The sequence below is a fragment of the Penicillium maclennaniae genome, assembly GCF_028827695.1.
Source record: "Penicillium maclennaniae strain IBT 15551 chromosome Unknown utg000005l:1.0-2652337.0:1.0-2654196.0, whole genome shotgun sequence".
Lineage (NCBI taxonomy): Eukaryota > Fungi > Ascomycota > Eurotiomycetes > Eurotiales > Aspergillaceae > Penicillium > Penicillium maclennaniae.
Window position 1 is genome coordinate 2,243,077 of NW_026623217.1, and position 12,027 is coordinate 2,255,103.

The 12,027-nt window shown below is 51.1% G+C and overlaps 8 protein-coding genes across 8 annotated transcripts; 4 read left to right on the forward strand and 4 right to left on the reverse strand.

The window, feature by feature from the left end:
• Window positions 1-331: 331 nt before the first annotated feature.
• Window positions 332-1,133, reverse strand: N7477_006077 (uncharacterized protein; the record flags this gene model as incomplete). Its single annotated transcript, XM_056967740.1, has 2 exons — window positions 332-932; window positions 1,093-1,133. The coding sequence occupies 2 exons, from the start codon at window positions 1,131-1,133 to the stop codon at window positions 332-334; spliced, it is 642 nt and encodes a 213-aa protein (XP_056822494.1).
• A 580-nt stretch (window positions 1,134-1,713) lies between these two features.
• N7477_006078 (uncharacterized protein) lies at window positions 1,714-1,914 on the reverse strand (the record flags this gene model as incomplete). The annotated part of the gene is made up of 1 exon (XM_056967741.1): window positions 1,714-1,914. One exon carries the CDS (start codon window positions 1,912-1,914, stop codon window positions 1,714-1,716), a length of 201 nt encoding a protein of 66 aa, XP_056822495.1.
• A 68-nt stretch (window positions 1,915-1,982) lies between these two features.
• N7477_006079 (CeGAL family transcription factor) lies at window positions 1,983-3,918 on the forward strand (the record flags this gene model as incomplete). The annotated part of the gene is made up of 2 exons (XM_056967742.1): window positions 1,983-2,538; window positions 2,684-3,918. The coding sequence occupies 2 exons, from the start codon at window positions 1,983-1,985 to the stop codon at window positions 3,916-3,918; spliced, it is 1,791 nt and encodes a 596-aa protein (XP_056822496.1).
• A 697-nt stretch (window positions 3,919-4,615) lies between these two features.
• N7477_006080 (putative tartrate dehydrogenase) lies at window positions 4,616-5,767 on the forward strand (the record flags this gene model as incomplete). Its single annotated transcript, XM_056967743.1, has 1 exon — window positions 4,616-5,767. The coding sequence occupies one exon, from the start codon at window positions 4,616-4,618 to the stop codon at window positions 5,765-5,767; it is 1,152 nt and encodes a 383-aa protein (XP_056822497.1).
• Window positions 5,768-6,722: 955 nt separating this feature from the next.
• On the forward strand, window positions 6,723-8,024 carry N7477_006081 (type I glyceraldehyde-3-phosphate dehydrogenase; the record flags this gene model as incomplete). Its single annotated transcript, XM_056967744.1, has 5 exons — window positions 6,723-6,810; window positions 6,871-7,440; window positions 7,491-7,605; window positions 7,667-7,874; window positions 7,929-8,024. 5 exons carry the CDS (start codon window positions 6,723-6,725, stop codon window positions 8,022-8,024), a joined length of 1,077 nt encoding a protein of 358 aa, XP_056822498.1.
• A 222-nt stretch (window positions 8,025-8,246) lies between these two features.
• On the reverse strand, window positions 8,247-9,931 carry N7477_006082 (rRNA-processing protein PWP1; the record flags this gene model as incomplete). Its single annotated transcript, XM_056967745.1, has 2 exons — window positions 8,247-9,597; window positions 9,657-9,931. The coding sequence occupies 2 exons, from the start codon at window positions 9,929-9,931 to the stop codon at window positions 8,247-8,249; spliced, it is 1,626 nt and encodes a 541-aa protein (XP_056822499.1).
• Window positions 9,932-10,137: 206 nt separating this feature from the next.
• N7477_006083 (COX assembly mitochondrial protein) lies at window positions 10,138-10,504 on the forward strand (the record flags this gene model as incomplete). The annotated part of the gene is made up of 2 exons (XM_056967746.1): window positions 10,138-10,171; window positions 10,242-10,504. 2 exons carry the CDS (start codon window positions 10,138-10,140, stop codon window positions 10,502-10,504), a joined length of 297 nt encoding a protein of 98 aa, XP_056822500.1.
• Window positions 10,505-10,928: 424 nt separating this feature from the next.
• On the reverse strand, window positions 10,929-12,023 carry N7477_006084 (rRNA-binding ribosome biosynthesis protein UTP23; the record flags this gene model as incomplete). Its single annotated transcript, XM_056967747.1, has 3 exons — window positions 10,929-11,697; window positions 11,789-11,882; window positions 11,936-12,023. 3 exons carry the CDS (start codon window positions 12,021-12,023, stop codon window positions 10,929-10,931), a joined length of 951 nt encoding a protein of 316 aa, XP_056822501.1.
• Window positions 12,024-12,027: the final 4 nt, after the last annotated feature.

The following is a 12,027-nucleotide window of genomic DNA, read 5'->3' on the forward strand; positions in this document are numbered from 1 at the left end:
ATCATCCGTGGACAGTTGTGCGCTTCAATGAGGGGTCACTCGTGGGTCGTGGGTACATTGTGGGCCGCAGTCTTTAAATCTTAGTGCAGTTCAGAGTGCGGTGGGTCTCAGGATCGGACACTTGTTGTCGCGAGGCCCTCACAGCTGCACTCGCTCAACGAGGCTTCAGGACGAACCTGTCTCGATTGAGTACACACTGAATGAGACCAAAAAGTAAGGTCCCTTTATTCACACGTGATCAGTCTCCCTCGAACTAGCGTGTCGCAGGTTGAATGTGATGCCATCTATAGCGGATACCAAAACTCCATCGTGCACCTGCTTGGTTTGGATTTTAAAAATATATGCTTGGCTGGCTTTTGGACAGCTCGTCTGCCATGATGGACTGATCAAATTCTTTTCGACCCTCATCTGTCCCAGTGACGTTGGTCAACTCGGGCGAACGGTCGGGTGAGGTCACACCTGACCAAGCCTGGCCTCTCGAGCGTACCGGGGCAGACATCATCTCCAGAGGCCGAAGATGGGTCTCATATGAGCTACCCATGTGAACATCCTCTCTGGGCTGCCATGCATCAAGAGTCGACCCTCGTGCTTCCCCTTCTCCGAAGCTGGGTGTACTGGCCGTACGCAAGATGGGCGTTGCATAACCACCCCCAGAGCTCTCTGTGAACGGTTTCGCCCGCGGCTGTTCTATGGTAAATTGATCACCCATCGCGGCCTGCCAGCGCTTCATATCAGACCAAGTGCGGAGCGGCAGTCTTGACCATTCGTCCAGGCGTGTCGCCTTCGCCTTACGCGCCGAATCTGGCTCTGCAGTGGCCTGAACCACAGTCGTTGGACTTGTCGAGGGTAGTGTCATGAGAGCACCGTAAAGAGCCGCCTCAGTCTCTGCCAGTCTTTCTTCTAATCGATTGAGATATCCGAGAGGCAGGCCTCTATTTCAATTAGCTGCACCAGAGGAGGAGATGAAGGGAGGGGATGGACCGTCCGGTGGAGATAGACATACCTCTTACCACTTTCGGGATAAATACAATTAGATGGTTCACTCGAGCACTGAGAGCAGAAAGGTCTAGATTGGGTATGTCAGAAGCAAACCTTGGGAGCTTGGGTTTCATATTTGTGCGTTGGCCGTACATTCTGCGATCGCACTATATCGACATTAGCGCGGCAGGATGAACCGGGAGAAGACGCCAACTCACTTTGCATTTTCGCTGCCTACAGATCTCACAGGAAATAGGACTCAATTCCTTATCATCTAGGAATTGCGAATCAATAAATTGCAAGTCCATAAAAGTGCAAGGGCTAGGCACTTGGCATAGTCTTACTGGATGCCCGAGTCCGTTTAGATCGCGGCGGTCCCATATTTCCCTTCTGTATCTGAGCGAACACATCAAAATTGTCAAGAGAATTGTCGAGGACGACACTACGAAGTCTTTTTGGCCGATGGAGTCTATTTGGTGAACATAGCGACATGGCGCGGTCCGGAGGAAAAAACCTCCGGGTGTCGGTCACGTGCCATGCCTACAAATATCACACCACTTTGCCATAATTTAGACATTGCTTTGTTTGGACTATTTGGACTAGGAGTAGATCCTATCTGATGATAATCCGAAGAAAAATGTCACAGATCTGGCGAGGTATTCCCTATCGAGCAAATCTTGAATTAGAGCCTGACTATCGACGCACGAAGTCCACGATGACTAAGCGGCACTGAAGTCACATCCAATCGAGAACTCTCCATTCTGTCTTGTAGATGTGATCGGTACCAGATACCTTAATGGCCTCTCCATCGTCAATGAGCACCCGTCTCGGGGGAAATGCACCGGACTGGGTATATGGCTCTTGTGCCGCCAAAAGACGGAAACGAGCCTCCACGACAGGCGCATCGAGGCCTTCTCCTCGTGAGATTGGCTTCATGAGAGAATCTCAAGAGAATGGCTCTGCTACCTTTATTGGAAGCTCCAGTGGCATCCACTTCATTCGACATGTCTACAACGCTTTTGCGCGTCGATCAGCCGACTTGCAGCAGAATCGAGCCCGAGATAGAACCTCGGTGCCTGGAGAAGATGATCGGTTACAGCGAAGCTCTGGCAACTCTCACGATGCTGATGCACTTTGGTCGAAAAGAAGAGTTGAGTTCTGAGTCGGAACCCTCTCTCTCCTTTGATGAGTTGACCAAATGGACTCGCCGATACTTTGAAAATTGGCATCCCATATTTCCAAGTCTCCATGCACCAACAGTCTTGAAGACGATGGAGAAAATCGGCCAAAAAGGTGTGTCAGCTGTCAGCCAGGTGGAGCTGCTTATCATACGCTCTCTCGTCTCTATATCCCTCGCGGATAACCGCCAAGTAGAAAGCACGAAGGCAGACAACGTGCCAGTGCCAGCCGTCTTAGTATTTCGGTCTGTGCGTCATGTCATGCAAGAAATACAGAGTCTTCTCACAGAACCTACAACAATACCGCTTTTACAAGCTGCGTTCTGTGCCCAGCTCGCACTCACATCTCTTTTACGTCTCAACGCCGCTTCTCGAATTGGTGGTGTGATAACGCGCACTGCTTTTCATCTGGGATTGCATCGCTGCCCAGGACGGTTTTCATGCTTCAGTAGCCAAGAAGTCGAAATTCGTCGTCGCTTGTTCTGGTCAATATACTCCCTGAGAGCGGTATTTATCACAGGCTCTAGGGATCCCGCTTGGCATCCGGGATGACGATCTTGATGTCTGCTATCCGGGCGAAGAAAGACATATCAATGCTACCAATGAGGCCCCAAATGATCATCGATTACGACTAATTTGTCATCTTGCAAAATTTGCCAGGATACGGGGCCTGATTCTAGAACTTCGTAATAAGTCCATCTTACACAGTCATGCCGGCGCAGTCGAAGCTACGCATGTCAATGGAGAGCTATCTCAATGGTGGAATGAGGTGTATGACGATGTTAACCCTATTGAAGATGCAGATCCAGAATCAAGTCAAGACCCAGCCCTAGCCCCTTATCACCGGTTGCTACTCTTTGTTCTGAGACATGAAGCCATCATCTCTATGAATCGTCCGCTGCTTGCTGTCGAAAAGCCCAACCCAGATTACAAAATGGCCTTGCAGACATGTATAGCCTCTTCGCGTTCATTACTTGCAGCATTGAAGAAGTACATGTCCACTTCACCTGATACCCCGCTCACCTGGCCCTCTTTCACATGGATAACGTGGATGGCTTGCCTGGTTCTGATATTTGCATCATGGGAAGGCGAGTTCCCAATCCCCACGGCACTGAGATATGCGCGAATGGGGATCTCCATCTTGCAAAATCTTGCTCTGCGGGGAAGCAGCTGGCCCGAGACTTGCATTGAGGCGATCAGAAGCATGGAGTCCGCCTTGTCAACAGACCAGTCACATAGTGAACATGAAAGTTCCGTAGGGGAAATGAACCCTAACGGAAATGCGCCACAGCACAGCCAGTTGCCGCCCACGGGAAAAGTTGCCAGAGGCGCGAATGGATCTCAAGCCCAGAACATAGGTCTTCAAGCCGCTGCAATGAACATGACGCCTACTAGATCAATTGTTCAAAATAATGAGACTCCCAGCAATCACGGCTTGTCCCCTTCCATGGCTATACAACAGTTCGAGCCATCGACAGGTTCTGCTCTCCATAGCGTTGACCAAGAGGAGCAATATGCTTCAGCCAGTTTCTCGCTTCCCAACTATGAGAATACGATGTACATGAACTCCAACGATGGATTCAACTTGAGGGGTCAAATGTCAGCGGGTCTAATATTCGGCAACATGGCGAATGGCTCTTCAGGATTCAGCCCAGGGCTTGGACAGGATATTCTCCCCTTTTCAGAGCCATCTTCACTCTTCATGGGAGATCAATGGAGCGTGGCAGATGGGCCTTGGATGATTCACGGAAACATTTTATGACCAATCAGACATTTTACATAGCTCAAAAAAGTATGATCAACAAATTACAAGACAATTTCAAGATGATGTAGTCCCATAATCGACCTATTTTCATTCAAGGTCGAGACACTACTGTTTGTCCACATCTGATCGAGCAGACCGGATGGGTTCACTCTGTGGTCGTTAGAGATACAAGCCTTTGGCAGGCATATACTCCTTCACAAGCTGTAGGACCTCAATTGAACATTCGACCTCTCTTCTCCTGTGTTAAGACACGTTTTTGCCCAGCGCGCCATGCATGACCATTGCCAAAGTTATTCTTGGGACTCAATGTATACGACTCTTGCATCTTCAATGAGTCCATTCAATGACATTCAATCATAATCCTCGCTTGCTATCACATATTGTCGTTAACGACGTTGAGTTGTTTCGGACGTGTCTTTGTCCCAGTGATGCGCCGGAGAAAGAAACCTCCGGCGTTTCCATCATCTACCACCAGCATAAACGGATTTGAATACCTCCGACCATTTGTTTTCATCGGCCTATTTGGCCAAAGAGTTCAAGATGAGGGGCTCAATTATTTGATCTCCATCCAAGTCCCAAACTTAAATCGAGTCAGCGTATAGGCAGTAACAGTCTTAAAAGTCCCCGCATGCGCAAGTCTTACCCCTCTCCTTCTGCCGGAAATCTTCATTCCAGACATATCATATAGTACACCATGTCTTCCTCTGTCTCCGGCAAAACCTATAGCATCGCATCTATTCCTGCAGATGGAATCGGGCCCGAAGTCATCGAGGCCGGTATCACAGCTCTAAATGCTTTGACCGATACCCTTCAAACATTCAAGCTCGATTTCAAACACTACGACTGGAGCTCTGAGACATACAAGAAGACCGGCAAATACATTCCTGATGGCGGTCTGGAGGAGCTGAAGAAGCACGATGCGATCTTCTTTGGCGCTGTTGGCGCTCCCGGTAAGGACACTGGAGGCAGAACAGAGAATGACCTTTACCTTCTAATTGAAAGAATAGATGTCCCCGATCACATCTCCCTCTGGGGTCTTCGTCTGGCTATTTGCCAGCCCTTCCAGCAATACGCCAACGTCCGCCCAACCAGAGTCTTCCGCGGCACTGAGTCGCCGCTGCGGAAGTGCAACACGGGCGATCTCGACTGGGTCATTATCCGCGAGAACAGCGAAGGCGAGTACGCCGGCCAGGGTGGCCGATCCCACGCCGGCAAGCCGTGGGAGGTCGCGACTGAAGTTTCCATTTTCTCGCGCCACGGCGTGGAGCGCATTATGCGATTTGCCTTTGAGACGGCTCAGAAGCGACCTCGTAAGCTCCTGACTGTTGTCACAAAGAGTAATGCTCAGCGCAACGGAATGGTTCTGTGGGATGAGGTTGCCAAGGACGTGGCTCGGGATTTCCCCGACGTCACTGTGGATAAGATGCTGGTTGATGCCATGACGACTCGGATGGTTCTGAACCCCAAGAGTATTGATACGATCGTCGCTACCAACTTGCACGCGGATATCTTGTCCGATTTGGCTGCTGCCCTGGCTGGATCTATCGGTATTGCGCCTACCTCCAACCTCGACCCCACCCGTCAATACCCGAGCATGTTCGAGCCTATTCACGGCTCTGCTTTCGATATCACGGGCATGGGGATCTCTAACCCCATTGCTACTTTCTGGACCGCGGCGGAGATGCTTGCTTGGTTGGGCGAAGAGGACGCTTCTGAGAAACTTCTGACCTGTGTGGAGAACGTGTGCGAGCAGGGTATTCTCACCCGTGATTTGGGCGGCAAGGCCACCACTAAGGAGGTTACTGAAGCTGTTGTTGCGGAGATCAAGAAGCTGGGTTCCCAGTAAGAGGTCGTGGGATGGTTAGATCTCATTCCTACCCGAGGGTTTCAAATCAGCACAGCTGCACGAAATCCAGCATGCCAGAACAAAACAGCCGGCCCACAACCCGATCCCATATCAGTTAAGCCGAGATAATCCAATGCGATAAAATAGTATTATCTATGGCCCAAGGACGTTAATAAAGGTTGGCGAAATCGGCAGATTTGGATTTGCCGAACACTCGGAATGCCGATACGGAGGAAGACATTCGTCGGGAGTAGATTTCTTCCGCAATTAAAAAAGAAAAAGGGCCATAGGTCAACTAAGCCGCAGCCCCATTCTCCCTGGCGTTTCGTAGCCGTAGCCTGTCCTTCATTTAGGTAATATCCAGGATATCCGAGTCAATTGGACCCCTTCGCCGCGCACCCCAGCCGCAGGCCCCCCCCCCAATTACTCCGTATATCGGTACTTCTTACCCCGGAGTCCACCGTCCAATCCAGACTCAGGAGAACAGGACTCGCGACCATTTGAGGCTCCTGCGTCATACCGATTGGTCGCATAGGCTCATTTCAACACTCGGGTCGTGAGCGCGGGACTTACGGCGGGACCTACAGTGTGGAGCAAACCCGCGATTGGTCGTGTCGGGTCCCGTTCTGAGTCGGATATCCGATGGCGATACCGCCGATGGGCTCTCGGTTGACGTAGTTTGTCTACGCGATTGTCAGATATCGTCGGAGTCGTGGGCAGCCGATGTAGTTATCCGGAGTACGCGGGATATCTCGGCTTCTCTGGGTTGCGGTCTCGTAGATGCGGCACTCAGCGTAGGACGGAATGATACTTATACATCCTGTTGTCTCCTCCCCGGATTGGAAAAAAACTCCTAGGTAGAAATCAAGAATAAACTTACTTTGAGAAAAGCAATTGCTCTCATATTCCTAATCGTTTGGACATTTTCCTCATATAAGATCAGACCCGCACCGACATGGCTCCTTCGATCAATGAAGTCACCACGGGCATCTCCGTGTCCCCTTCCGCCTGCAAAGTTGGCATTAACGGCTTTGGCCGTATAGGTTCGTGAACTATACTTCAGATGCAATGCAAGGAAAAATACTCAAAAACGTCATAATCAGGCCGCAATGTTCTCCGCGCAGCCTTGGTCCGCTCTGACATCCAAGTGGTCGCCATCAACCACACCTGTGTGTCAGTAGACGACCTCATCCACCTCATCCGCTACGACTATTCGATGGGCAATCTCGATGAGACCACCGAGATCAAAACAATCTCAGACAACCTCATCACAATTGACGGTAGCCGCATCGCCCTTACTTCCGAACGTGATCTCAAGAAACTCAACTGGGCGAGTTTCGGCGTCGATTATGTCCTCGAATGCACGGGCAAATTCACCAAGCGGGACCTGGCCATGGACCACATCACCTATGGACAGGCGAAGCGCGTTCTAATCTCGGCGCCTAGCTCGGACTCGCCTACCTTTGTTTATGGTGTTAACTCGGACTCGTACAGTGCCAGTGAGGAGTGTCGCGTTATTTCTAATGCAAGCTGCACTACGAACTGCGTGACGCCGGTCTTGAAGGTCCTGCAGGAGACCTTTGGCATTACACAGGGCTTTTTGACGACCATCCATGCTGCTACTCGTTCCCAGCAGGTTCTGGACGGGTATAGCAAGAAGAACCGTCGTCTGGGTAAGAGGCTTTTCTCCCCAGGATAATGATCTATTGCTGAATTTCAATAGGGCGCGGTGTCTTCAACAACATTATTCCCACCACCACGGGCGCTGCTAAAGCTATTGCATCAGTCCTGCCCGAACTAGGTGGCAAAGTCACCGGAGTGTCGATTCGTGTCCCGACGTAAGCTCCACGATACTCGGTCGTTTTTTTTTGACATGATGCAATTATTGACTTCCTACAGACCCAATGTCTCCATGATCGACCTGACGATCAGCACAGACAAGCCGACCTCTTTATCTGAGATCATCTCTGCCTTCCGCGTCGCCTCCAAGTCTAGCATGGTTGGCGTGTTGAAGGTCACCGATGAGGAACTCGTGAGCACTGATTACAACGGAAGTCCGTATAGTGCCATCATCGATGCCCCTGCTTGCACGGAGCTGAATCCTCAGGTGTGTTCCATCATTTCTAGTGGCAAGTATGATGAGATGCTGATTGTTTGACAGTTCTTCAAGATCATGGCTTGGTATGACAACGAGTGGGGATACTCGAACCGTCTACTGGACTTGACAACACACGTGCACGCCCAGGAGACTTCTTGAATTTTTTGTGTTTTTGCATTGAACTTGGGAGTTTGGAGAAAATAGAGCATAAAGGTGGTAGATCAAGTGATAACTAGATGGTTTCTTTCACTGTCATCTCGCGTGATGATATTTTTGATTCATTCCCATGGAAATTGGGATAGTTAATGACAAATGAAAATCTATTTTTTTCGTACATCGAATCCATGACTTTACGGGTATCTGCATTCCTAGAGACATCATCTAATCCTCATCCATGGACTCCCAGCCATCGGGCCCGGCCTCTCCATCAGCGGGCTCCTCACCTTCATCGGAGACATCGTCGTCATTGCTCAAGCCGATAAAGCGCTCGGTGACAGGGGCCTCGAACTCAGGCATACGCGAGACGAAAGCACGGCGCACGGCAGCGTTAGTCGAGGCGTCCCAAATCTGCACAACACCCTTGCTTCCGGCGATCGCCAGACGGAAACTGACTTCGGGGTCCGGGGCAAAGGCGGTAGAGAAGACCTTGCCGACGTCGAATTTGCGGGTGACGACCAGGCTGGGCCTGTCATTCTCGACGTTCCACAGCTTGACTTCTTTGTCTGTGGATCCGGTAACCAGGAAGCCGGGGATGGTGCGGTTGATGTCGAAGGAAGAGACGGAGGAGTCGTGTGCCTGCAGGGACCAGACGGGCTTGGACTCGGCTGGGGTTGTGGGCACATTACGGATGTCATAACGGTAGACCATGCCGCCGTCGGTGCTGACATAGAAGAAGTTGGGGTCGTGAGGGTCCCAGCGCACGGCCTCAACGTCGGTGTCGACGCCCCAGCGGGCCTTGGCATCGGGTGCTCGCATATCGGCGGCCACGATGGTGCGGTCGTAGGAACCGCTGAGCAGGACGGTGGACTCCTGGGGGTGCCAGTCGAGCGAGCAGACCTTGTCGGTGTGGTGGGAGTAGGATTTGGCGCAGGTGGTGGTATTCAAATCCCAAAGCTTCACAGTGCGGTCGGCGGAGGCAGAGGCCAGCAGGTTGCGGTGTTGACGGTTGGCCGCCAGGGCCAGAATGGCGTCAATGTGGTACTCATCGTTGGCCTTACTCTTCTTCTTCTTTTGTTTCTTCTTAGACTGGTCCTCCTGGCCGCCCTGGCCCAGGATGGCATTAGGGTACATGCTGTCCACGACGTCGAGATCCCAGATCTCGATATCGGGCTCCATGGTTCCCACAGCGACGAAGTTACCCTGATCTTTGCCCTCGGTATTCTTTCCAACGGGAATATCAAGCCACTCTAGGCAAAGGGGAATGCCAGGAAGCATGATGTCGTGGTGAACGTAGAGGTTGTCGGCTGAATCTTCGTAGACGTAAACTTCGAGGTGCGCAACCTCATCCTCGACCTTTCCGGACAAAAGAAGGTTGTCTGTGGGCATAATTTGAAGCTCCTCGCGTTCCTCATCTTCCTCATCCTCGGGGATGACGAGGTAAGGGTCCTCCTCATGAGGTTGGTGGTATGCCAATGACTGGACGTTGCCGAACATAGTAGCCCTCTCGCCGCCATCGTCGACTTCATCGTTGTCATAGTTGTCCATATCGAACTCTTTCAAGACGTCATCGTCACTGAGGACTCAATTAGCACACTCTGCATTTCATCCAGTCCGATGGTTTAATGTACTCACTCAGCTGACTTGGGCTCGTTGACGTCTTTGGTCTTCTCCTCGGTCACACTAGCACCAGTCTCCTCTTTGTCTTCATCCATAGCCGCATTCTCCTCATCATCATCGTCCACTTTGCCTTCCTTAGCAGCGTTCAGCTCGTCTTGAGCATCCTCAAGTTGCATGCGGGCAAGTTTGGATATCCGGTTCATCTCCTTCTCGTCGATCTCATATTTAACGGGGAACTGGGCAGCGACACCTCGTCGCACCCAGGCCGTGGTCGTGATCATAGAAGACATCGTGAGGGATCTTCACAAGTCACTGACTGTAACTTTTTATCGGCGATATTTTTTTTTATCGGTGTGCTGAGAGGGGCGTTCCGCCCGGCAGAACAGCGGAATCACCTCACCGCCCGGTAATTTGGTGGCCCAGTTGCTTCACGTTTATTTGATGCGACGCTTTTGATTGTCCCTACAGTTCTGTGTACACTGTCACTACCGCAATCATGCATTCCCATCTCCATACCCCCTACAACGTCAGTATGTATCACCAACACCGCCACATCCCGGATCCAATATACTCGGGATTATCCGATCATACAACTAACAGGCAACGTAGACTGCGAAGAGATTATGACAGCCCTCGACGAATGCCACGCCAAGGGGTTCCTGTGGAAAGCTGTTGGAAACTGCAACGATATCAAGCGCGAAGTCAATAAGTGTCTTTCCGCCGAGCGCTACGATCGGGCGAAGCAGAACCGAGAAGAAGCACGCTCCAATCGGCGGCGCATCGAAGACATTTGGGCAAAGGAGCGAGCGTTAGATCAAGCTCCAAGTGCTGGCTCTGAGAATAACGGGGCTTCCAAGCAATAGGATCACAAAAATCTGTGTGGTGATTTGGAACTTGTGGAGTTTGGAGTAATATTTGTTCTGAGGCTTTCGTCTACCTCTCTCCTCAATTTGCGGCTTGACCGCTGTACGATATCGAATATGTATATATAGATGAGCCCTAGGTCACAGACCATCAAGACCATCAAGTAAAGCACTTGCGACTGCCGGAGGTGGTCTGAGGATTCGCCCATCAATTTATCGAGGGATGATCTCTACATTTCCTTTCCTTTTTGCACCAGTTGAACTCTACATTCAAGTCTGGCAAGCATATGAGCCTCAATCATAGATATTTATATTTGAAACACAAGATACATTCATTCAACTTTTTGGATATGGAAATTATGCCCGAACGCCGTGCCGTGGAGAATATAGATGCAGAAACGGCTAAAAAGAGCCTCAACCCAGATCATGCGTCGACCTCCATAACCGAACCAGCTTCAGCAGACACATCCGCATCCCCTTCACGAGGACCCTTAGCGTGCCTACGTCTGCGCTTAGTCTTAGCTTCACCAGACTCCTCACCATCCTGCTTCTCAGAAGTGTCAGCAGTTTGGGGCTTCTGTTTCTTCGGAGTCGATGAGGCAGGCTGGGTCTTCTTGGCTTTCTTCACACTGAGTGGGTTAGGACCCTTTGCCTTCTTGAGTCCGGGAATCTTCACAAGAGGCTCGGCCTCATCCTCTCTCTTCCGCTTGCCCAGCGACGGGTCATCCAAGCCCGCACGGAACTTGCCCCTCTCTACGCCGTCGCGGATGTTCTCGGACGGTGTGCTCATCGGTTCCAGGACCATGACTGAGCGCTTGACATAGATAATTGGGACACCGGGGATAGAGCGGGCCTGGACACGGAGGGCCTTGGCACGGCGCATTGCCCGTTCTGCTTCGCGCTCTTCTTCGGTCTTGCGTTTGCGCTGCCCGTCGTTCTTGTCGTTCTTTTTAATTATGGGGTCTGCGGTCGCAAGGATGTAGTGGTCCTTGTTCTTTTTGACTTCCGTGCTAGGAGAGAGCAGCGACAAAAGACACTCAACTTCATCAATAGGCGTAGAGTCGGCATTGTGAGAGCAGTGGCGGAGAGGTAGTTCTGTAGGGTGGGGAGATGGCGCGGGCGATACGGCTGTTGAGTCTTGGGATTGATAGGTTGGGCTTTCAAAATGGCGTTGAGCGAGCATTTTGTGAGCACTGGCGGGGCTTGTCAGTCCAATGGCTTTCTTATTTGAAGATCCCCGAATTCCTTTGCGGTTCGTTATAGGATCGGTTTTGATAGGGTCACTGACATGGCTTAGGCTTTCCCTGCAGAGTCCGCTCAAGCGCAGGAAGTAAATCCATCTTGAATGCGTCTACATTACTCAGGAAGTTCGAGTCCACTGTTGGAGAGACGATTAGACGGTTATTGTTGCCATAGCTTTGGGTAACTTACCAAGCACCTGATAGGGCTCACGGAAGTTGAAAGTAAGCTCATACTGGTGCATGAGCTTGCGGTACTTTTTGGAACGCTTGGCCCTCATTGTG